The 24497-nt window shown below is 40.6% G+C and overlaps 1 protein-coding gene and 1 long non-coding RNA gene across 2 annotated transcripts in view; both read right to left on the reverse strand.

The window, feature by feature from the left end:
- Positions 1-7893, reverse strand: part of LOC110978803 (uncharacterized) — a 33086-nt gene extending 25193 nt beyond the window's left edge. The window contains exons 1-5 of the mRNA XM_087148670.1: positions 7715-7893; positions 4130-4864; positions 3095-3415; positions 1076-1167; positions 246-459 (exon numbers count right to left, since the gene is read on the reverse strand). Of these exons, the coding sequence (XP_087004796.1) occupies positions 246-459; positions 1076-1167; positions 3095-3415; positions 4130-4646 (1144 nt within the window). The 5' untranslated portion in view covers positions 4647-4864; positions 7715-7893. The remainder of the gene's footprint in view (positions 1-245; positions 460-1075; positions 1168-3094; positions 3416-4129; positions 4865-7714) is intronic.
- A 955-nt stretch (positions 7894-8848) lies between these two features.
- On the reverse strand, positions 8849-23782 carry LOC110978716 (uncharacterized). The gene is made up of 3 exons (XR_015428295.1): positions 23581-23782; positions 9086-9113; positions 8849-8919 (listed from the first exon to the last, which is right to left on the reverse strand). It is a non-coding gene; the product is annotated as an uncharacterized LOC110978716 (long non-coding RNA).
- Between the last annotated feature and the right edge of the window lie 715 nt (positions 23783-24497).

Below are 24497 nucleotides of genomic sequence, written 5' to 3' on the forward strand. Positions count from 1 at the left end.
GGATATATATTTTCACTGAAGGGGATAGCTAATTAGGATGCTAAGAGTCCAAGTTCAGAGGGTTTGTGCCTTTTCACAGCAGGGCTAGTGATAGTGCCCACGTGGCCATTGGATTCATCTGTAGCAGAATTTTATAATCAATGCAAAGGGTAAATTCCAAAGATTTACATTTTCTTGTTGCCAAATGCCACCAATTTACAGTCCAGTCAATCAAGCCTTGAATAAAAAGGGTGTAATAATCTTACTTCTCTTTCCAGCACAAATAAACCGAACTTCGAAATCTGGGCATGGTGCTGACGCCGCATTGTCACTGTTGAGACACAGAAGTCCCTCGTTCAAGTCGCAGAGGTGTGCGATGGTCACACCCTCACGGTCTCGCAGATATTCTGGGGTTTTCATGGTGTATCTTTCCCTGCACTCAATTCTTACTGGATAAGCGCATCCATCAACAGGATACACCTTTGAAATGGAAAAAAAAGAAGGGTAAACTTTTAAAAATATTAGCTAAGTGTGTCCCGAACTCCCAGGAAAGTTAAATTTCCCAGAGCTCGTATGGAAAAGTCAGACAGGCCTGGGGCATTGGTTAAGTCTCATAAATAATGTCGAATAGCATTATTTTAAGTTCATACTCTGCATATCAGGCTATTTTTCAAGTAAGGGGGAGTAGAGGGAATTTCCGTTTTTGTTCTCGTCTTGAAGTTTGTCTCCAATTTTTCCTTCGGGGAAGGGGATTTGTTGAGGGCTCTTAATTCCTAATTCTCACCCTTTCACTATGCCAGAGTGAAAGAGTGTCAGAGTGAGAGCTGAAAAATGCACAACTTAACATGAAAAACAATCAGTAGCACACTGTAGGAGACTGGAAATCGAGTCACACCTTGTCTTTTTTGCTCACTTCTCAGATTTTAATTTCTGAAGTTGGCAATACTGGAGAACCAAATCATTGATTTCCGGATTTTAGTTTTCTGTCTTCTTTTGATCGCATGCATGCACGTCTCTACATGTATAAACACAAATTTTTAAAAAGAGAAAGGACAACAGGGTTTTGATATTCAGAATGAAACGGAAAGATGTATACCTGTAGCAGGTGGGCTAATGTTTCATTGTCACCGACTGGGTTGTCCCGAGGACTACTGCTGCTTAACCAGGGAGTCCATTCATAAATCAAATCTATCAGATTACATACATAATTTTATCAATGTTTGAAGAGATAAATCTATCAATCAAGTTACAGAGAAAATCTATCAATCAGATTAAAGAGACGAATATATCAGATTATAGAAAAATCTATCAAATACATCAAAAAGACAAATATGTCTATAAGATAAAAGACAATTCTTTCCATCAAATTAAAGAAACAAGTCTATCAATGCAGGCAATTCACAATTGTGCGCCTCCAAGAGTTTGCAACGCGTTGGCCAATCACAAGGCGCCAAATCTGTCGACCCTTTTCAAACACGCATTGGGTCAAAAGATTTCGCGAGTTGTGATTGGCCAACGCGTAGCAAACTCTTGGAGGCGCACTATTGTGAATCGCCTGTATTAGATTGCAGAGACAAATCCATCAATCAAATAACAAACAAATCTATCACATTACAGAGACGAATCCATTGATCAGACTGAAGAGACAAATCTGTTAATCAGATAACAAAGACAAATCTATCAATCAGATTAAAGAGATAAATGTATCAATCAAATTTAAAGAGACAAATTTTTCAGATCAAAGAGACAAGTTTTTAATGAATGATAATCTCTGTCATATGCTTTTGTAACAAAATTCAACACGGCTGAAATAGTCCCTGAAATGCAACAAATGCAGTGGTGGATTTTTGGGTGAACGCAGTTAGTCTGCACATTATAACGGCTCCCTGCTGCATGTGTTGGATGCCTATGAATGTTACTCCAACAAACGTTGGACCACTCTTACATTTTGTGACATTTTCCATGAGGACAGAGTGATACCGCTACAGACGAACTGATAGAGCCTTTCCTATCTGACAAGCATCTTTTTACACTGATTTGCATTTTGTAAACTTTTAGCCTAAGAAACTAGGTCATACCTATCCAGAAAAAGAAGCTGGAGCAGGGTACCGAAGGGCCATATATTTTCGCAATTTGGTGCTTGTAATCCCCCTGCTAATGTTTATTGGCCTGCAATTTGGTAACTCTTATTGTTTCAACAACCTCCCACATGTTTCATGTGCCACTGTCAATTAAAGACCCTATTTAGTTCAGGGTCCCCAATCGAAGACAAAAATAAATTCACCTACAATCTTGGCAGCTTATACACTATTCCAGTTGGAGTAATGTAGAGGCTATATCCAAAAAATAATAAAGTTCCATCGCCGTTATTCATAAAGATCTGCACCAGTGACGTAACTATCATGGGGGAGGTACGTGCCCCCTAGCGAATGCTTTTGTCTCCCAGATGCCCCCCTCCCCCATTTGAAATCCATGAAAACCTCTGCTGCAGCTCATTGTCTTTTGGTGCCCTTGAAAGAAAACGTGTGCTTCTCCGGCTGCCCCGCTCATAATAGCCCTACTTACACCACTGCACTGAACAGTATGGGTCCACATGATATGAATTACTTTCCAAGCCTCCGCGACAGCAAATTGTCTGGCTTTGTCATCCTGGTCACATCGGAGGGTGCTTATCTGTAAACTTAAAGGTTTCCCATGCTGATAAATAGCGGCGCCGTTAATGTGATATCATAACGGAACACACTGTTCATTCTGGGGTTTTCTAATTAAAATATGAAACCCAAAATGTGCTCACTTAAGTTTTTATAAGAACACTTTGCCCCTTAGTTTGCCGTTTTTCGTGAAATGAAAACTTATAACCCGTGTGAACAAATTGTGCAAAAGCAAATGACACATTTTGGGGGCGAGATACTGGTAGATGTGACTGCCATTTATGCCTGGGGCATCCATTATGCAAGTTCGCATTTGTAGCAATTTAATAAAAAGGCTCCAAAATGTTCTTCAAATGATAAAACAAAAATCCAAAGTGAATAAAAATGCCTGAAGAATAACGCGGAGAGAAACGTGTAATACACATACATTGATACAGGACACTCTAACACAACGGCAAAATTACCTGCTTCAGCAATATTCCGGGTCTGGTACAGCTGGGCGCTACTCCTAAACTCACACATTATCTGGCAATTTGAGGTGCATCCTCTCTGGACGAGGTCATTATACTTGTTGATGAGCAAGTCCGACTTGTAGAAACATGTTCCATAGTTGGACATGGTACGATCTCCTAAGGGGATCTTATTCCTATGCAGGTAGAGGTGCCATGCCACATCACCACCCCCCGGTCTCTCCATAGATTGAAGTACACACCGGTACCTCAGCTCGTTGGGGTTGGAGACTTCCAGCTGCAGAATATTCCATACCTCTTTGATCTGCGCCTCAACTGAACAAAACCAGCATGTCGAAGGAGAATAGAGGCAATCATGCGAATTTTAACAGCGTGAGCCAAAAATTTTGAAGTTCAAGGGTCTTTGTCAAGTACACCAAGCCACAAAATAATACTAGCCTCAATTTAAACTTGCTCGAAAACAACTTCTTGCTCAAGAACAGATGCATGCTGCAACCTATAAAGTATTGCTTTCACCACATTAAAATAGACAAGGGAACAGATTTGCAATGCCTATTTATAAGCGGATCTCAACTTCTCCCAGGATACACTGAAGATTTCAAACGGAAATTTTTCCCGCACCATAACAATAGCATCACTTTCGTTTCGAGAATAGCTGGCCAGTTTCAGCAAACTTGAAGGCCAATTGGCATGCATGCGTTGGCAAATTCTGGCTACGGGCAAAATTAAATGTAAGGCCGATTTCAACATTTCGGTCGTAACAGTCACCAAAATTAGAAACTATTACTGTGGCGTTGCCAGGCTTGGCTGTAGGTCACAGAAATGTGTGAAATGCCTTCTCCGCTGAGTATTATGACTTTCTGTAGGGGGGCAGGGCACGTGCCCCCAGGCTCCCCCCGTGCCTACGCCACCGTTGCCAAGATACAGATGATGCACATCAGTTTAAAGAGGATGCGCGTGGGCGTGGTGCCACTACATTCGGACCCCGAATGAACGGTAATAATTACAGTAGGCCTAAATTATACTCACGGGGATTAACGACAACGCCACATTCATGAAGATTTGTTATTTTAGATGTCGTTAATTTTGTCTCAAATACCATGAAGTCACTGAATGCAGAGGTGGCATCCCGTTGACCATCACTGCCGCTGGTCCCACCCAGGGTCAAGAATGGTGTTGCTAGTGTTGGTGTTGCTGTGGTGCTTATTCCATCTATTGATGAAAAAACTCCTTGCTGAGTGCCATCAATGTACACGTCAAGCTGGGAGGAAGCGGTGGTATCGATCACAATGGCCAGATGAAACCAGACCCCATCTGGTATTAAATTGTCATCGAGACTTCGCAGCCACTGTGCTGACCCCACATTGATGGCAACTTCAAAGTTCCCAGCTAGTAAACGAGAGAAGGACACGCCTGTGTTGCTACCTGTGCCGGATGACAGGAACGTGACCGGGCCGGGGTTGTCTGCGTGATTTAGTTTCATCCAGATCGACCATGTGGACTGACCACCTGGGCACTGACCAGGATCAGACGTGCATGAGGTCATGTGCCCGCCCAAGTCGATGTATGCCCCATCTCCGACAGAGATGGTGCACCCATAGTTTAGCACATCTGGGGCGAAGACCAGGAAAAATGTACCATTGTTTTCAACAACATTGTAATCTGATGACTCCACGAGTAGATTACGGCAGTAAGCTCTGGCAGTTTCCCCTGGTGCCCGCCAACGGGGACCATTGGCCAATGACCACTGAAGGTTTGGATCCACTACAGATAAAAAAATACGGGTTATGAGTAATAAATGTACCATTGTTTTCAACAGCATTGTAATTTGATGACTCAACGAGTAGATTACGGCAGTAAGCTCAGGCAGTTTCCCCTGGTGCCCGCCAACGGGGACCATTGGCCAATGACCACTGAAGGTTTGGATCCATTGCAGAGAGAAAAAATACGGGTTAGGCCCTATGAGTATTAAATGTTTCAAAATTAGTAATTCCTTGAGGGACTGTTCATTAAGTAGATAAGCGCATAGGCATGATGGGGGGACGGGGACCCCTCCCCCATGAATTTGGTATGGGGGACACAATGTCAAATGTCCCCTCCATGTTTTAAGCAAAACAAAATACTAAAGGAACTGATGGATCGAGGATTTTCTTCTTTGCGTTTTTATAAATGGAATAAGATAATAAACACGGTGTGCGCAAAAAAAGTGTGAATTGATGCCCCCCACCATCGAGGAGAGATTTCCGCCCATGCACAAAGGCAGGCAATTGTCAACACATCACTGTGTACAGTACATCGACAAGAATATAAGATTGAATCAGTGCTCTGAAATATATGATTGCCGAGCTTTCAGTAACTGAGTACCTTCTTCAGAGTCAGTTCTGAATGAACGCGGGAAAAATCCACATTCATTCCCCCTGGATGCAGCGTTCCAAGTTCGAAAATGACGCGCTGCTCCAGTTCCTTACGCTGTACATCGGATGACGCTTTCCGCAGAATGCAGACGCTTATGTAACCAAGGGAATGTGGCGGCGCGCAAAAGTGCAGCGCGACAGTGAGACCAGGCGTTAGTTGGCGCACACTGCGCAAGTGTTCCGTGAAGCGGTCACCAAGGCGACGTTTGGTCTCTCTGATGTACAGATTACCACAGCGACGATACTTGTAATGCATGTATGATCCCCGCGTATTCTGTAGCTACCGCGGGGGCCGACGACCGACAGGCTGTTAACTATGTAGGGGCAGGTGTTACATCTGGGGCGCTGACAAGGGGAATTGCTGCCTGCTTTTGACGGGGAGACGGAATCCAACCGGGAACATACAACCATGTCCCCGACGGAACGATCGCACCTAAACGCGCAAAATGGAAGCTGTGGCCGCCTCATTACCGAGCGTATGAAAATGTTTGAGAAGAATATTACGTACTGGGAGGGTGGTATGTGAGTACGAGGGGGACGCGATCACGTTGCTTGGCCCCGGTGGGTTTCAGAGCCGTTTCGCGCGGGATTGAAGATACAGCGTTGAAGGCAGCGTCTGTGATAACCAGAGGGTAACCGCACGGATGAAAGAAACCTAGCATTGCCTTCCCACGCGCAGAGAGCTCCGCATTGCTACTGCAGTCGAAGAAACTGAGAGTAAGGGATGGAGTTCTTGCACTTGAGGGGGTGAGACGATTGATACTGCAGGTAGCTGTGGGAATCTGTGGGTTTGTAATGCACGGTTGTGCCAAGTTTCCGTGCACAGATCTGGACACGCACGTCGAGGAAGGTAATAGAATGTTGTGACACATCAGATGTGTAGCGCAGTGCTCGGTGAAAAGCATCCGCAAATGTTAAGAAATTCTCAACGTCATCACACATACATCGTGTCTGCATCCTGCGGAAAGTGTCATCTGATGTACAGCGTAAGGAACTGGAGCAGTGCATCATTTTCGAACTTGGAACACTGCATCCATGGGGAATGTTCGTGAATTTTTCCGCACTCATTCAGAACTTAATCTGCTTGCCTTGAAGAAGGTACTCAGTTACCGAAAGCTCGGCAATCATATATTTCAGAGCACTGATTTAATCTTATATTCTTGTCGATATTCTGATCACGGTGCTACGCAGCCCTTCCATATTTCACTGTGTACAGTACATCTTGCATCCTTAGATGTAACCTACATGTAGGAAACCTCATGTTTATTTGTTACGGGGTTTTCTAAGGCCATCTGCTGAAAGTCCTAGAATTTCAGATGTCAGGATTTCTGTCATTAAATCTCATGCGCATGTCCCTTTAGAATTTTGCCAGGAACATGCTTGAACCCTGTAAAATCCCACAATTTGCAAAAATTTGCCAACTGATGATAATCTGAAGTGCGCCATCCTTGCATTACCTAGTGTGGGCTCATGAACAAAAGATGTCCACACTCTATGAAAAGGAAGGCGCTCTGTGGACTTACTTTACCAACGTCCACAGGACGTTTCCCCTCCCTGAAAATGAGGTTTTAGAGGCATTTTGGGGTTGACTTTATTTGTTGCAAAAGGAACAGGAACAGTTAAGGTAACATTCTACAAAAAAGCAGCTCAAAATCATGTTCACATTTCAAGAAATATGAGTATTTTCATGAAGTTCTCGTAACTACACAGAAACTAAGGAATGTCCACACTAGGTATGGAAGGTAATGAAGCTTGTGTGTGTTGGTCTGAGCATTATTGAGCATGTCATCAAAAGCCAATACTTTTGTCTGGTTGTCCTGCATGCATATCTTGGGAAATTATAAACTGTTGATACAATCAAACTGACATCGAAACTTACTGCAAGACATCTGCATAAAACTCGTGAAGAAAATATGCCGAGTCAATGTCAGTTATACTATAATTCCTTGCAGCGTAAGTCATTTTTCGACTTGACGCAAGTCATTTTTCCCTAAGGAATATCTAACCTGGATAGGTTTCAACTTGGGTTTACAATTTGAGAAAAATCCAATTAAACTATTGTTTGTTATGATTCATGAAGAATAGGGCAAATGGCCTGGTCAGCACAGCAAGTGAGTGAAGACTAGGCCTATGCACTGTCTTAGCCAGGAGAGTGAATCTATCTTCAGTGTTTAGTGGCTGCACATTTTCGAAAGCATACCTGACTGGTCGCTGCAAAAATATCTGATCTCAAAATCAGCTGGGCAGGGGATCGAAGAGGCAGCAACACAGTACAGACCTCCAGTAAGGGTACATTTCTTGTCAGCAAACGGGAAAAATTTACTGTCAAATTCATCTAAAGTTTGCCTCGTGTACAGCGCACGACACTCCACCTTTGTAAGCTGGCTGGAACAGTCACCAGACTGACAGGGAAGAATACAAAAGAGAAATGATTTTTTTTCAACGAAGTGACATATAACAAAGTTCGGCTCATGTGTTCCAATTAAGGCTTACATTAGTTATAAATGTGTTGAAATTCTCAGGTCAGTTCACAAATACAAACACAAGTAAGTGCATTTCAATTCACCTAGGCATTTAAAAGCTGTACATATTGCCCTAGTGTCAGTCTAATAGTGCATTAATAGCGCATAGAGTTTGACAAGGAAAGCAAAATTAAATTTATGTATTCAACCAAGTGATTGTATTGTCTTTCAGCCAGTCCCAGTCAGGTAGTGCAAATATTCATTCTGTGAAAACTAACAACCCCACTGGATAGTACAACATGGATTGAACCGACTCTGGGGGAGTCTATATCAGAGGGTGTCAATGACTGCGGCACTAATACCGTAGATCTTTTCTCCTCCACTGAGGGTCTATAACTTAATACCCATCCCATGAGAAAAAAGGCAGCATCATTGCACCCATCCATTGCACATTTAGCAATATGATGCACGCACCTCTAGCAGTGCCGCACTGCATGTTCACAACATGTAAAGGGTAATCATACAGGAGTATGCATACCTATAAGATGCAACTGGTCAAAATAACCTTACTTGGGCGGGACTTAATTAATGGGGGCATACACTTCTTTTGAAAGTGCATTAGCATAAGCCTGCTTTTTCGTGCCAGATCAGCTGAATCCACTGACCAGGAAAAGGCTCATTATATAAAGACCAGCTTGCTGATCAAGTCAACAAATTAAGTCTTACCCCCCCCACAAAAAACATTTTGCAGTTAAACCTTGTTGATTTGGTGGCCTGGTAATTAGGTTTAAATTAAAACAAACACGAGCAAAGCTACGCAGGAGGGAACAAACAAAATGCCTATAGGTGTGAGGTAATAGATTTACACTTACTTGGGGTGGAGCCTCAATATCGTGTCCAAGGTTGGTTTGAGGTGAACTTCTCCAAATTATCCAGTATGTGGCTTGAATTAAAATATGGCACACCTCAGTAAATCCAAGGAACCTAAATGTCTGAAGAGTCAAGCTGGTGCAGTAGGAAAAAGTACTAAATTCTTGGATAAACATGTCAAGAACATGAAAATAAATTATAAACATTCATAATAGCACTGTAGCAATTTTGGTACTTACATGAGTAGTTCACCATCACAAGTAGAACCTACCAAACAAATTACAGAAAGTTTTAAAAGTTTAAAGGTCAAGAAAAAGATACTTGTGGCATAATGTTTCTGAAATAGGGATCATTTCATTAAGAGAATCCATTGATGAATACCTCAATTCTGATCATTATTTTTTATATTTAAAGCACATGCCAATTGGTTCTCCCTGAATGTATCAATGAGTCTTTTCATCTACCAAGAGTGCAAGTATGCTAAACGTAAGAGACTTTTTTCAATCCATACATGTAAAATTCCTATTCGGGAAGTTTAATGTTTTATTTCCATCCTGTTTTGTGAGGGTGTATTTATGCCACAGTATGTGGTAAACTTATTTGGCACAGATGTGAACAAAATAAACGAAACAAAAAAGCAAAATAAACCAATAACAGAGCTATCTCAGGAACGTCTATGCGTCCCCATTCTGAAAAAGTAACTCAAATGACCAAATTAAAAACACACGCAAAAAAAAGATAAACCAAAATAAAACTTGGGCCAGTCTTTTTCAGTGTTGGTAGCGGCGGTACGCAATGCACGAAGGGCATCGCGTGTTATACGTACATTATTTCTAGGGAAAGCAAGTGAGGGAAAAAACAGCGTCGCCGCACCACTTTTGGACTCCAGCCCCTGACCAGAAACCGGGGAATTTTGGCCTGAGGTGTAAGCCACGATATGCCAGACGGTTGAATACAGCGGTGAAGTAAATAAAAACAGCTCCAACCATATACTGGCTGGAACTCTCCTCCGGCAAACGGGTTGCCGCTGACACTGCAGACAGCAGGGTCATGTACGACGGAGTCAAGCAAGCAACATGTCCCACCACCGAGGAAACCGTTTCCCTAATTCCAAGTCCAGCGAAGTCATTACGGAAAGTGGCAGTCTGATTGAAAGATGGAGCGAGAATTACTTTGACCAACTTCGCAAAACAAGTCGGTAATGGAAGATGGGACGAGGACCCCACACAGGAGGAGCTTAGCAAAGCCATCGACAGATGGAGAGGAAATACCACAGTGTGCGCGCGTTAGTTATGCATAGCACGCGTAGCCGCGAACGACAGCACGAGCTTGAAGAACGGTCTCATTCGTCGCAAACTCGAAGAATTTCAATCCCGGCTCTTTCGCGGAGTTTCCAGTACATCCACCAAATTACGCACAATTTCAGCATTATTGTAAATCATGAAGAGAGGAGCACAAACACTCGACGAAAAGGAGATAATGCGGTACAGTATACCTGGCACACAGATCGATCCCAGTACGCGGTACACACACAGTCGTGTGGCTCCATGTTCATACACATGTACGCTTGTAGCGGAACCAGTCGTGCCACGGATACAGTAGTATTGTAATTGGCATTCTATAGACCAAATTTTCCTCCTATAACTACCCGACTAAAAAAGTGATATTTCCCAAAATTAAAAGTGAAAACACTCACCCTCTACCTATCCAACCCCCTAAAACGCACCCATAACCCCCCTAAAAAGAACCCCCAAAGTACCCACAACCCCCTAAACCCACAACCCGCACAACTCCTCCCCACCACGTTTTTAACGATAAAACAAAAAATAAATACTATTTATAAAAGACGATGGACGGCTATTATTTACCACCGTTTACAAGAGAGTTGTACACTTTACTAAACAAAAAAACCCTAAATCTGCCTCTGCGAAAATCGAAAAAGACACATGCCGGCACGTGAAAAAAAATTATAAAACGGACTTGTAGACTTCTTCGATTGTTTTAGAAGACTACAGCCTTATACCAACTTTGAAGTAGAAAACGTAGGTGGCAAATGCAATCAGTGTTTTGATTATAAAAAGCCCAAATCTAAAACAAAGGAAATAATTAAACAACTATACATTCAATTGGCGGAAGATCTAGCGGGCGGCATAGAGTACAAACTAAACCAAATTTTAGGAGGCAAGACCTCTAGAAGCAAACCACTTCGCGCTCTTATTACCGTCTGTTATCAAGACATTACGAAAGAACCAGCAGACAAAGTAAAAGACCTATTTAAAGTTTCTAATAAACACTGGAGTGGCGTCGTTTTGAAATATATACTTTACGAAGAAGAAGGAGGTCTTATTTAAAATTGTTTATTATAAATGGAAACGCATTATTTTTATTTCACCAAAAGCGAGCAGACGATTGAATTAGAAAATACCATCGATAATTTGAAAGGTGACAAGGCCGTACAAGTCAAAAAAGTAAGCTTTCATCCTGGATATTTCAACATTACAAAATCCACCGAAATCGAATGAAAAACTCAAGTCGAAGGAAGTCCTGCTGGAAGGAGACCCGAAGGACGCAGGCGTGAAGAGTGAGAAATACCCGATCCATCACCACCACCAAGCCCAGCAAATACGAGACCTGATAGACAAGATATTGATACCAGTATTATAGAAACATTTGAACTTACAGTGCCATTCTGGAATTCAGAATTTCTGACAATTGTCACACCCTGTTCTTTAAACAACGGTCTAATTTTCTCGCGTAATGTCAAATCGCCGTCCAGTATCACGGTGATCGTTTCTTTGATGTGATTGATCTGGGTACGAATCTGATCGGTGTTTCTATTAATAATTTCTAACGTACCCCGCCTTTCCACTTCTAGATCGTCCAACTGTTGTTGAATTTCTGCACGTTCTCCTTCCCATACGCCGCTTCCTTTAATTCGTTTTTGACTTGTTGAATCTTTGCGTCCAACTCATCCAACTTGTCCCGGTTTAACACGAGCTCTCCTTTGACCGTCTGTAACGATTGGTCCAGTGTGACTAACTGTCGGAAGTTTAACCCTTCGGTTTGCGATTCTCCATCGTGAGTGAGCTCGTCAACGATGTCACTGACTCGATTGGCTTCACTAGGAGCTTCTAGCATCTCGATGTTTTCAGAGCGAATTTGTGAAAGTTTACTAGTTTTTTTTCTCGTGTTACTTGTTTAGTTTTACCGGCAACGTAGTCACTAAACCCCCAAACGAGTCTTAAAACATCTGTTTTTGTTTTAGTTTTTATGGTACTTAGACTAAGATATTGTTGTCGCTATACGATTTAACGCAAAAGTGTTGCCTCCTTTAGATTTCTTCCGATACTTGATATACAATCGGCACAATCGTCCACAATAAATAGCGTATTCACACCGTCAAATGCCCTCTGATATAAATCAATCGCTTCGTTTAGCTCAAGCCTCTCTTTTTCCAAGTTGCAAAGATACACGTTCTCGTCGTTTTTAATACAGAGTTTCTCTAGATACGTTTTGTTTTTGCTTAATACGGGACAAATGATCACAATGGCTTCAAATACGAACCGATATTCACTTCTCCAAAGGTCCAAGACCCACTGATTTTCTCGCTGCCGGTCTTTCCAACAATTAAAGCATAATGCGGATTTTTTTATAACTTTTATCAACTGCGCATCCATTACCAAAAACACGTACATGTAAAGTGTCCCGGCCGTCGTCTCGGCGTTCCGTTCCATTTGAATCGATATGCCTCCTCCTCCTTCTCCTCCAGGAGGCCTACCCGAGCCATGCGTCGAGTTATCGCCCGAACTTCTAAAGTCGAGCCATAGCCCGTATTTGTCTTTCAGTTAGCCACCCATGTCAACGCCGGTCAAATTTAGGTCTTTTGTAACTGCACGTCCAGACTCGGTATCTGAATCGCCGAAGAACTTGGAAATTTCGTTTCAATGTTGATACTCGAACAAACCTTGCGAGTACAGCTGGTTGGGTTCCCCTCGAAGGTTATGCTGGTTTTCGTAACGTGCGGATTGTAAAATCTTTGCGGGTTTTTAATGGTAGGATCTTTGAACAAAATTAAAGCCCCTTTCAAGCTTTTAATTGTCTAATCAATGCTTAACTTCCACAGTGTGTCTGTCTTGTTGACTGCTTGTTTTTTCCACGAATGGATTCGATCGAATAGATAGTATACGGTGCCTTTGTGCTTTTGCGGCAAAACTTGACCCAAAACACGATTGGTTACGACTTCGTACTCTAGCGTAAGGTCCGAAATTGAGTACTCTACGGCTGTATTGGTCGACTTGACTTCCTTGTCGTGTCCGTTAAACGTCAGTTGGTACGTTAAAGGTTCTTTGAGACCCGATGGATAGAAAGGTCCGTGATCTGTCAACATGGGTATGTCCAAAGAAATTGCGTATCTGTTTTTGTAAGCGTCGCGACGCTTACAAAAACAGACGCGTCGGCGATTGCTTTATCTTTACCGTCGTTTGCTGCTTCATTTTTGTCGGCTGCGTCTAGGCGTAACTTGGCCACGTTTTTGCGTTTTTAAACCAACGTATGCCACATTTTTACTCTGGGTCAAAGGCAGCCCAATTGTCTTTAAATTGTGAAATACGTCTGCGTCTCGGTAACTGACGATTTTATTACCCTGTAAACTAACGTTGAGATCCGACACCAAATTACGAGCGACATTGTTGTAAACAGTACGGTTGTCATCCGATGCTCCGTCTAGCTCCAATTTGAAAGCCAATTTCACGGTTCCAGGTACAACGACATCTTCTTCACCCAACGCCGGGAATTTAACATTTAACGGGTGACCGGGAGCTTTGGTGATCGGATTGTGTGTAATGGTGACTTCTCGTCGTTCGCCTTTAATAGCTCGAGGTATTTTTACCCGGCGGTTTGGGTTTAGTTTCTTTGTGTATTGAATTTTCCGTGTCTTTTTATAATACATGTAAACGGTTTTATAATTTAAGGGTTTTTAATTTAAGGGCAAAATCACAAACAGGTTTATTTCCAAATCACAGACATGAAAGACAACACGATCAAAGACACAACCACCGCAAAAAAAAACATGTCTTCGTATTTAGTCAATAGATTTCGTTTGTGGAAAGTTTTGACTCTCATTTCTGCCAATACGTCTTGGACCTCTGCTAGCATGTCCCCCGTCTTTTGGTGCAAGTGGTCTTGGATCTCTAAAACCGTGTCACTGATATGATCAATGCCGACTCACATGCCACCCAGCATGCCTTCGATGTTAGTTTGATAGCATTTCTGCCAGTAGGTCTTTGATTTGCAAATGTTCTTTCTCCTTTTCTTTATTCATGTTTTAAATTAAAACGTTTATAAAATAAAATGGCGAGTGCATTAATAATGGTCGGAGGAGCTATTATGCGTTGGCAACTTTTTATTTTAGCAGCCTGTCTCAAAATCAAATCGATGCAAGAAGAAACGACATGACTTTGCCTTGGAACAACTGGTGCAAACTAAGTAGACCTGGGAAGAAAATTGCGTACATCTGTTGGACTTTTTAAACAAACGCATGAGACAAGAGCAAGTCAGCGGGAGTTTACAGTAAACGAAGCGTTGCGTGCTTACTCTGAGTTGACGGGTATACACGAGATGGCTTTGTCACCGGAGCCCAAGTTTTCAGATTTTTACGTGCCTTCAGAAGATCAGAAAGTTCGTGAATTGGTGTGGATTCTATAGGAAGAACTGCATTGGTCGGTTTTTGGATTACAGATATGGTTAAGTTTATTTAAAAAGCTTTAACTTTAAAATTTAAAAGAAAAACTTATAAATACGCTTTGACTGTGGACGACGTGGGTTCCAGGTATAAAAAAACTGAACCTTTGATGAGTGAAATGGCCGAGCAAGTCACAGAAGCTGTAAAACGAATTTGCCGTAGATCGCCTTTGACTTGGCCTAAATATAAGGTCAAAAAATAAGGTCAAAATTCAAGTGGGCGAATCCGAGATCCATCGGTTCCAAGAAATCGTTGAAAGATTTAATAGGACTTTGGCCGAACGATTGTTTGGTTTTCAGTACGCGCAGGAAATGTTAAATGTCGGCGTGCGTAACGTGGAAGGGGTCGAACAGTTGCCTCAGGTCATAAAAGCATTAAACGAAGAAAAAACTCGGTTAATCGATAAAAAGCCTGAGGAAGCCATCAAGTTGGACCTAGTAAAACAAAAGCCGTCTGCTCCCGTCCCAAAAAGCAAACGGCAAGAACTTCCTTCCAATGAGATAGTTCGGTATTTATACTACCCGAGTGAACAGGAGAGCCGTACCGTTAAAAGGGCGACCAATCCCGTCTGGAGTGTGGACGTTTATCAAGTAGAAAAACGCACGAGTCAGTTTAAACAAGTCAACGGTAAAAAGGTGAAAACGGGGCTGACGCTGTATTATCTGCTAAACGGACCCAAACGTTCTTTTGTGAAAGAAGAACTTCAAGTTGTGCCAGAAGACACCGAGGTACCGCCTTTACTTTTTTGATCAAGTTTTAAAAGTTTTCGAACCAGCTCGAACTTTTGTCACCAAATGCTACGGTATCAGTGCCGTTGCCGAGAACATATCGTTTTGTATCGCGTGAATGCAACGACAAATGTTTTTGTACAAACGTGTAAAACTGATGTTGATACGATCGTATGAGGCACTGATCATTTTAAAACTTGATCCAGTTGAATAAGCAGTCTTTGTAAGACTTGTGTTGTAGATCTCTCAGTTACGAGCTTTGTGACACCTTTGGCTTTTTTAAGGTTGACGTTATCTTTAATAAGTAAGATCAAATACATCTTGGGACGTATACAAATTGCATCACACGGTGTACTTTGGTTAACTTTTATCCGAGTCCTAAATACAACTGTAGTAATTGATAGTGTACCACGTATTCCTTTTAAGGTGCCAACGTAGCGATGAGTTAACTTTTATGGCTTTGCTTTCGAGCATTAATTTTTGTTGCGGGCTAAAACGATCAAGTTTGATTTTTTGGTTTTCAGGAGCCAAAGGAAATTCGTTAAAAAGATCGTGTAACTCAAACGGAACGTTGAGATCGACCTCATGCGTATACCCATTTAAAGTTTGAAAATGGTAAATATTGACTCATGGCCCATCCGTATAAATTATTTGCATCTAAATAGAGTATATACGACGTTGGTTGACTCGGGTCGTAATTAGACAAGTGTTTGTTATTGGCTTTGGCATAACGTTTACCACCTACGCTAGAGATGCCTCCTCGTTTAGCTTTTTAAAAAAACAAGTGTTAAAACTGTGTTTTAACAACGCATCCCGAAAAAGTCCTGGGACGTAATAATTTTAGGAGTCGCTACTCGCTCCTCGAATTCCTATTTTTTCTTCTGGCTCGGGGTATTCGTATCCAAATACGTTGATTTTGATAATCGTTTTTTTCGATGCGTGATATTTGCGGTAACGGTGTGGGAAAATCGATACCCGTAAAAGCAAGACCGTCGTCCTCGGTATAAGTCGTTGTGTTTTATTTGTGTATGTTAAAGTCTGGTTTATCTTTGAGTCGTTGTAACCTGCGTGGGGTGTATCTACCCAAGCCGCCCTCAGAAACCATCGTATGCATTGTTGATCTTCATTTTTTATATTAACGACGGCTATTTTGGCTTTAGCAAATCTTTCTAGTTCGATATAACTGCTTCCGTCAATGTCGCCATACCTAACAATGTTGATGTAAAATCTGTTTATTTCGTCAACGATATACCCCGAACATTTATTGACAAAACGCTCAATTTGTTCAATAAAGTTGTCTCTGTGCTCAAGCATAATTTGGTTTAACGAGGCAACTCTCGATACAATGGTGTACTCTGTATTGAATGTATGTTGTAAACTTTTGTCTCGGTCGTCATCAGGTCTGCGTTCTGGATTAAAAAAAAATCAACCATCAATCATCAACCATCGTTGATTGAACTTTAATTTGACGACGCGAACCAATTTCTTTCCAGGCTGATACGATTTTGTCGCGAATCAGTTTGCTGTAATAGTTGTAAAATGTGATCACGCCCGCAGTAGTTTAAATTCAAAATTGACGCTATTGTTTTTAAATCTTGATGTTTTTGTTATATCGACACGATCAAATTTGCCATTATCTAAATAAGACTTGATCGCGCGTAATCGGGTCTTGTAAACCTTCCGTTGCGTCCTGTGGGTGTGACCGTTAAACTGTGTGTTTCAACGAGTCGTTTGAGGTGTTCTTTTTTACGTCTTGTGATGATCTTGAATCGCTTTCATATAATCCTTTTTTAAATGACGACGTTTTCTGGTTGAAATCTTTGATGTATTGCTCAAGACTGTCTCGTGACCACGATCTAAGCTTGTACGGTATTAATATCTTTTGACTCATCCTTTTAATATACTACTTTATAATAGATATATAAATAATAAATACGTATATTATTTATTTAAGACAAATGCCACTTTTCAATACCAATGCGATATGGAAAAGTAAAATAAGCTAATGTCATCACTAAATTATAGTTAACGACTTAATTTTACATTCTTTACCAACGTCAAATTCATTAGAATCTATCCGTTTTTCACCATAATAAATATGAGAGAGATTCTTCATACCATTTTTACTATATTCCATAAGCAGTTTTACATACATATGTTTTCTACCATTTCTACTATTGTAAAAATTGGCTTTACTACTTCTCCTATTTTGTCTTTATCCACATTTCCAATCTTACTTGCATTTAATGCATATAATGTATGCTTTGGAATAACATTGTCGCCTCTTCTAGCTTTTAACTTGATGAATTCATATACTTGTTCATTAATTTGAATTCAGACTTTTATTTCTTTTTTAAACTAATAACGTATTTGATAACCAATTATATCGGATGATTTTTTTTCTGATTTAAATTTATAAACTGGTTGTATACCATAACATTTTGCTTCGGGTATCTTAATTAAAAGTTTGTGTTTTCATCTTTGTGTCGATAATATATGTATGATATGCAGCCATTTGGCTCTTCTATAATGAGATTCTTTAAATCAAAAGGACCATATTAATTTGACGTTTGGGTCATTATTTTTTTGATTGAGAAATTCATGATCATCAGCTACAATAAATGTTTCAGTTGTCATGCTATTTTATAAAAGTACCATTTCTTTAAGCCTATTGCTACGTTAACCACTTTAAATTTAAACATCGATAACAATTGCTCTTATATTTTTTATGTTTGCAAAACAGAGCTTCGTGACAATCATTGCATCTCTGTTTTGTTTTTCCATGTGAGTGTAAACAACTATATAGTTAACTCTTGCTTGTACAGACTTGGCTAAGACAAAAAAATCGTAAACCGTGACTGCATTGTGCATATTTCTATGGGACAACATTTTGTAAAGAAAATACAGATAGGACAAAATATTCCGATTAATGCGAGATATTTTATAAGCTCGGTCCGCCTGAAATGTGAAATAAAGAAACCTTTAATTGGAGGTTACCAAAAACTGGTAGAAATAAGTGAGACTCATGGATAGAAACATGTTATCAATGCTCCTGACGCATTCTTATCGGCTTTCAGACATTTCTGGTCCGGACAGGTTCAGGAACGTTTTGTTTTTGCCGATAAACAAACCCTCTGAATAATTTTGGACCTTAGGATTCCCGTCACCAGGTAAGAAATCGCCATCATAGGCACACATGACAAGGGTTAAGCGTAGTCTATTCGATGCAAGGAAATGCAGACAGCAAGTCGGCCTTGTGCTTCAATGAAATAAATGATTCAGTGACTTTTTGTAATCATAAACATTAATCATAAATATTATTTTTAAAAAAAATAATGAGCAGGCAGTTATAGGTCGCTCCCTTTGTATCGGTTCCATAGTTACTGGGTTATAAAATGAAGGCAGTTCATGATTAATGTGCATAACCGAAGGCCAAATCAATATACATGAACCATGAATTTAACCGTCGGACATGCTTTACACGAGGCATTTTGGAGACATGAAATTCATTAATGCAATTGCGGCATATTTCTGCTACTGGACAAATTACATGTACAGTACTTAAATATATCTATAGCTTTGTTATAGAAGAGCAATGAAAAACAAAGAGAAACAAAAGAATTCCCAGTACTGACAGTAATCACGTATTTAACATTGATTACTGAGTACCTCTTCGAAATTTCAAATCTATCCGACATACGGTTTGTTGTTCTTGTCTTTAAAGACCAACTCCAACGGTTTTAGAAGTTTTGAAAATAAACTATTATTGTGTTAAGTGTGTAATAAATCGAATCAGAGACGCGAACAATGGAGGGCTTAAAAAGCTTCATAGAACAAAGTATGCGCGGATTGGCGAAGTGACCAATGGACCGGCTAGAAAGCTTCTCAGTAGTACGCACACTGAGCTTGGCGATTCCAACAATGGACTCAAGAAATCTTGAGTGAACAAAGTATGCGCAGATGGGCGATGTGAACAAAGGACCGGCTAGAAAACCTGATATTAGGTTATATAAAAGTGACAATTATTTCAGGAAAGCAGCGATTGTTTCAGGGCAGGATTCAGATCTAGACTTTGATATGGAGGAGCAGTACAGTCGACTCTCATAATAAAGAACATTGTTAAAACAAAAGTCTGTTCCCAATTTCTAGAATTATGTTGTTTTTCTTTGTTTTTCATTCTTCTTCTATAACAAATTAAGTCATAGTTATATTAAAATAATTTGTCCAGTCCCTGCAATATCGTTAGAAACCAAAAGTATGCCGATTGCAATAATGAATTCCATGTCTCCAAAATGCTTCATCGGTGAAGTCTGTCCAATATTCAAAGTCATGATATACAGGTTTTTGTCTTCCTATTGTTGTGAATATTAATGATACCAAGCTGCCTTCTGCCTTCATTTATAATGCAGTAACTGTGGAACAGACACATGCAACCTATAACTACCTGCTCACTTTTTTAAAATTTACCCCTTCACGGTGGGATTCTTTCGACCGTGACTGCTTAATGTTTTTGTCTGCACTTCCATCGAATAGTACGCTTAACCCTTTTATGTGTGCCTGTGATGGCGATTTCTTATCAGGTCTGGGGTCGGGAATCCTAGTAAGGTCCAAAATATATAAGAGGCCAGGGTTTGTTTATCGGACTGTCCGGACTAGAAATGTCTGAGAGCCGATAAAGATAAGTGTTAGGAGCATTGATAACACGTTTCTATCTATGCTTCTCATTTATTTCGATCAGTTTTTGGTAACCTCCAATTAAAGGTTGCTTTACTTCACATTTCAAGCGGACTGGGTTTGTAAAATCTTTAGCATTAATCGTAATATTTTGTTCTATCTGTGTTTTCTTAAAAGAATATTGTCCAATAGAAACATGCACAATGCAGGACTGACGGTTTACGATTGTTGTTTCGTCTTAAATTAATCAAGTCTGTACTAGCGAGAGTTGACTATGATGATGAACAAGTGGAAATCAGTGGCCAGTCAAGTACACTATCTTGCGATTTCATATACGTACTGCACTGGCTGTTCAGCCAGCACCAACGTACGTGGCATAGCAATTCCAAATTGTGTTTTGTTGTGGGCAGTGTAACGTTGCGCTGAGAAAAATTTGCCTATAGTAAGACACTGACCGTGCAACCACTAGGCCTACTGATATATGTTCTGTGAAATTCTTAGCAAGTTCATCTGAAAAAAAAATCTATAGAAACAGGATTCTATTTAGAAAAGATTACCGGCACACGGCAGTTTTGAATTAAGTCGCATTTTTGAACTGGAATTACGATAAATTGCAATTTCGATTTTTTTTTCTCAAACAAAATTCCTGTCAAGTAGGTAATTGGCCGGGTGTTGGCCACCTTCTTCGTGATGGGTACCAGTGGCGTAGCCGGGGGGGGCACGTGGCTGACAAATCCCCGGTGGGGCCCTCCAAAAAAAAACAAAAAAACGGATGAATGGATATTGAACAAGGCTAACTAAAACCTGCCCCCCAAAACCACATCACTGAAAGCTGGTGCTCCCCATGAGATGTGCCCCCTCACCCACTAGGACAGTAGCTACGCCACTGATGCGTACACTTTGCGGTTCGGCGTGCAGTTTAAAAACACGCTCGAACGGTCAGTGCAACCTCGCTCCCTGATATGCGTGTTCGGCGTTGCCCAATAAGCCTTTTGCGAGTGGCCTTTGAATACCATCTGGTACACTGAGTTCTTTAAATTCACGGGAAGAGAACAATTTGAATTCTCCATACCAAAAACATTGTTGCTATACCTCGTGATTCGGGGCAAGCTTTTGCTTAGTTACATAAGAGAAGCCTCGCGAAAATACACTATTCCCAATGGATAAGAAGGGCACAAAGGTACCAGTCCATTCCAGAGAATGGTGGTCGTATATGCAAAAGCTTGTCTCAAATAACGAGGTATAGCAACAGTGTCTTTAGTCTGGGAAATTAAAATTAAAATTGTTATGTTTGTGTGCAATCGAATAACTCAGTGCACCAGATTTTATTTAAATTTAACTCGCAAATGGCTTATTACCAACTTGAGCAATCTGCGAGCCCTTTTGGGCAAAACATATGGGGCTTTCCACCAAAATTGGACGGATCACTCTGATTGGCTAATTAGAATCCCGATTATAATGAATATTTTTAGCGGCAGTTTTATTGCTCTATATAAAAAAGGTCAATTGAACGTTTATTAGCAACAACCAAAATCTCGTTCATTGAAGAGGGTGTTTACGTTATTCTGAAAGATGATTTGCCACTAAACCATCGGTTCTTTTACCAAAAAGATAGTCAGCAGATTTGTTCTTGAATATGTCTTTAAGCGTCATGGTAAAAGGGATATTAATGGAAGATATGAATTAAGCTGGCACGAATCAAACATAGACATCCCTATGGATAAAATGGATGTCTGTTATGTTAACAAACGTTAAGGTCCATACAAAATGATCCTGTCAATCCACTCCAGACATGGTTTCGCGCCACTGAAAAACATAATATTGTAACCTATTTGGGTTCTTGTCCTCTAATATAGCAAAACGCTAGAAAAAGGGGACACAGTTGATTCAAATGCTTTGAACCCCGAAACTCAACTTGTTTCATTTTTAATTTTCCCAAGACCGGCAACATGCCGCAATGCTTCCAAAAACACAACTCATTCTTAGCATACAAAAAGTATACATTTTGTAACAATTTAACCCGGCCCTGGAACCTAGCCAAACCCTTCCCGCCTACCCCAACAAAAGAACCCCACTGAAGTGGTTTATTTTAGTTACCTACTTCCGGAGCGCACGCTGCCCCAGACCCAAAAACCAGGCCAGGTGCGCGCCGCCGGTGCCCCTCCGCTGCGGACAGTGGTGCCGTCTTCTAGTAAACTACGGAAAACAGACTGTCCGTTACAATTTTATCCAGACCTAAATAATTTTCAAGTTTCCAAGTTCCACTTTTATGGTGAATGCGAAACTCGTTGCAGTTTAAATTCGATTGCGAATTCGCATTGCGAATAGCTTATGTGACAGCATCACGAATTTTGCGCTCGGTACGAACACGTTTACTACAAAAAATAATAAAATAAATAAAAACAGAGCACAGGTGAACTTACAGGTTAACACATACTACGTTAATGCAAGTAATGATAAGAAGGAACTTTCAAATTAATACCAAGACTATAAAGCAGGATTATCATAAACAAACAATTACATAGATGATGGCAACAACTCATAAGCAGTATCACGCATAAATTGAACTCCTTGATGCATGCACCAGTTAGACGAAAGCAGTAAAATCCATACCCACATGGATAGTAAAATGGTTGGAGTGACTGAAATGAGTGAATAAAATGACTGCAAACGAACCAGGATAATAAAACGACAATGGATGTGGTGACTGCGAAAACGAAACCCTAGAAAGAACCAAATTGAAATTTCTTCAGAAGCGAAGTTGCCAGTGTTGACATGAACTTGACGTTGCATTTTACTGGACTTAACCAGGAAAAACGTATTTAAAATATGCGAACCACAACCGAAATGTAAAAAGGACGGGTACCCCATGCCCCAAATGAAATTCCAAGTAATTCTTATACACAATCAACTATAGTTATACCAAGCATCTTGATAATTGGGATTAAAATATAGATTTCAGTTTGTTATGAACAACTTTCGATCAAAGAAAAACTTTTGCCCAAACGTTGCTCAATGCACAACGACTGGCACGCATTTAGCCAGGAACGTCAAATGACCATATACAACAAAACTACACGTTGAATTGAGTTCAAACTTCACGTGTGTGACGATAAGGGGTGTTTGTACCTACTTGCGAGTTTCAAACTAAAATCGGGTGTGGCATCGCCAAGTTCTTATTGGGGGCAGAATTCGCCCCCCGGCTGTGAGATGGGCCCAAATAACCCGGCTCTTTTTTAGTGCTAATATAATGAGGAAGCTCTGTGGAAAATGGACAACCTGTGAAGGTTTCAACCAGAAATATTACAAAATAGAATTCGCTGAATGAAACTACAATCTTTATCTTGAACGTTAGCAATTTTTTTATTATAGGCTCATGGCTGATATTTCATTTGGTCACCATTTGGAAATACACCAGAGTAAGGGGTTTACCCTCTCATCGGGAAGAAAATTAAGGTTAAACAATGGACAAAAACCCCGCTTTTTGAAGTCCCTACTTGCTGGCTTCAATCCTCTCTTGATCAGGCGTGTATATGAATATGCCCGTTAAAAAATATGCCTTTGTCACGCAATGTCATTATGAAGTACTTACCAGAGTGGTGAGGCACGTCATTGTTCCCGTTTGATCACATCAACGAACCGCGTCAGGAGTGAGAGATGTCAGGAGTGTGATGTGAATTTTTTAAAAATTATCTATTTTACTTCCAGAGGGGTAAAAGGCGTCATTGTTCCTGTATAGATTCTACGAACTGTGTCAGGAACAATACGCTACACTCACTTTTCCCCATAGTTGTGACGCATTCGGACCGTATTGAAAGGGGGCGTTAAATTTACAGTAAACGAATACCACAAAACGTAAGTTACGCATGCGCAGCATCATTTCGTGCTGTTAGATGTTCTTCTACGTTTGACAACGCAATAAATGAATTTTCGCTTCCATTGGTCATAGTTTGAGCCGTGTCCTCCGACTTCAATGTAATTCTTTTTTACACTTAATTCAACGGAGTCGATGGCTTCATTGTTTGATTAAATTATTAAAGCCATTCGCTTCCATTTGTCATAGTTTGAATAACCCGTGTCCTCCGAATCCAATGCAATTTTTTTCTTACAGTTATTCAGCGGAGTCGATGGATTGGTTGTTTGATTACATTATTAAATGTGACAACATGACATACGAGAACGATGTTTACACGGTTACAGGGAAGATAAGTCTCTGCATTCATTGCTCTTCGGGACAACACATCGTAGACCTTCATCTCGGCATGTACTCTTTGTTGGTGCAAAAGTGTGTTTAATGGTGAAAGTAAATTTTAATAATTTTTTCGAAACCAAAGAAATTGTACTAGTCTATCAATTCAGAGTAGCCTCATGGGCCCAATCCGAGGCTCTTCTCGGTAGGATACACTTTAGTCATTCAAAATCTATAACTGCCATGGAAAAATTAAGTTGGATACAGTCTCAATCCTTGAAATAGAGTCCATTTTTTGAATATGTTCCTTGGAGGTGTGA

The sequence above is a fragment of the Acanthaster planci genome, linkage group LG18 (genome assembly GCF_054643075.1).
Source record: "Acanthaster planci isolate LZ-2023a linkage group LG18, COTS_SCS, whole genome shotgun sequence".
NCBI lineage: Eukaryota > Metazoa > Echinodermata > Asteroidea > Valvatida > Acanthasteridae > Acanthaster > Acanthaster planci.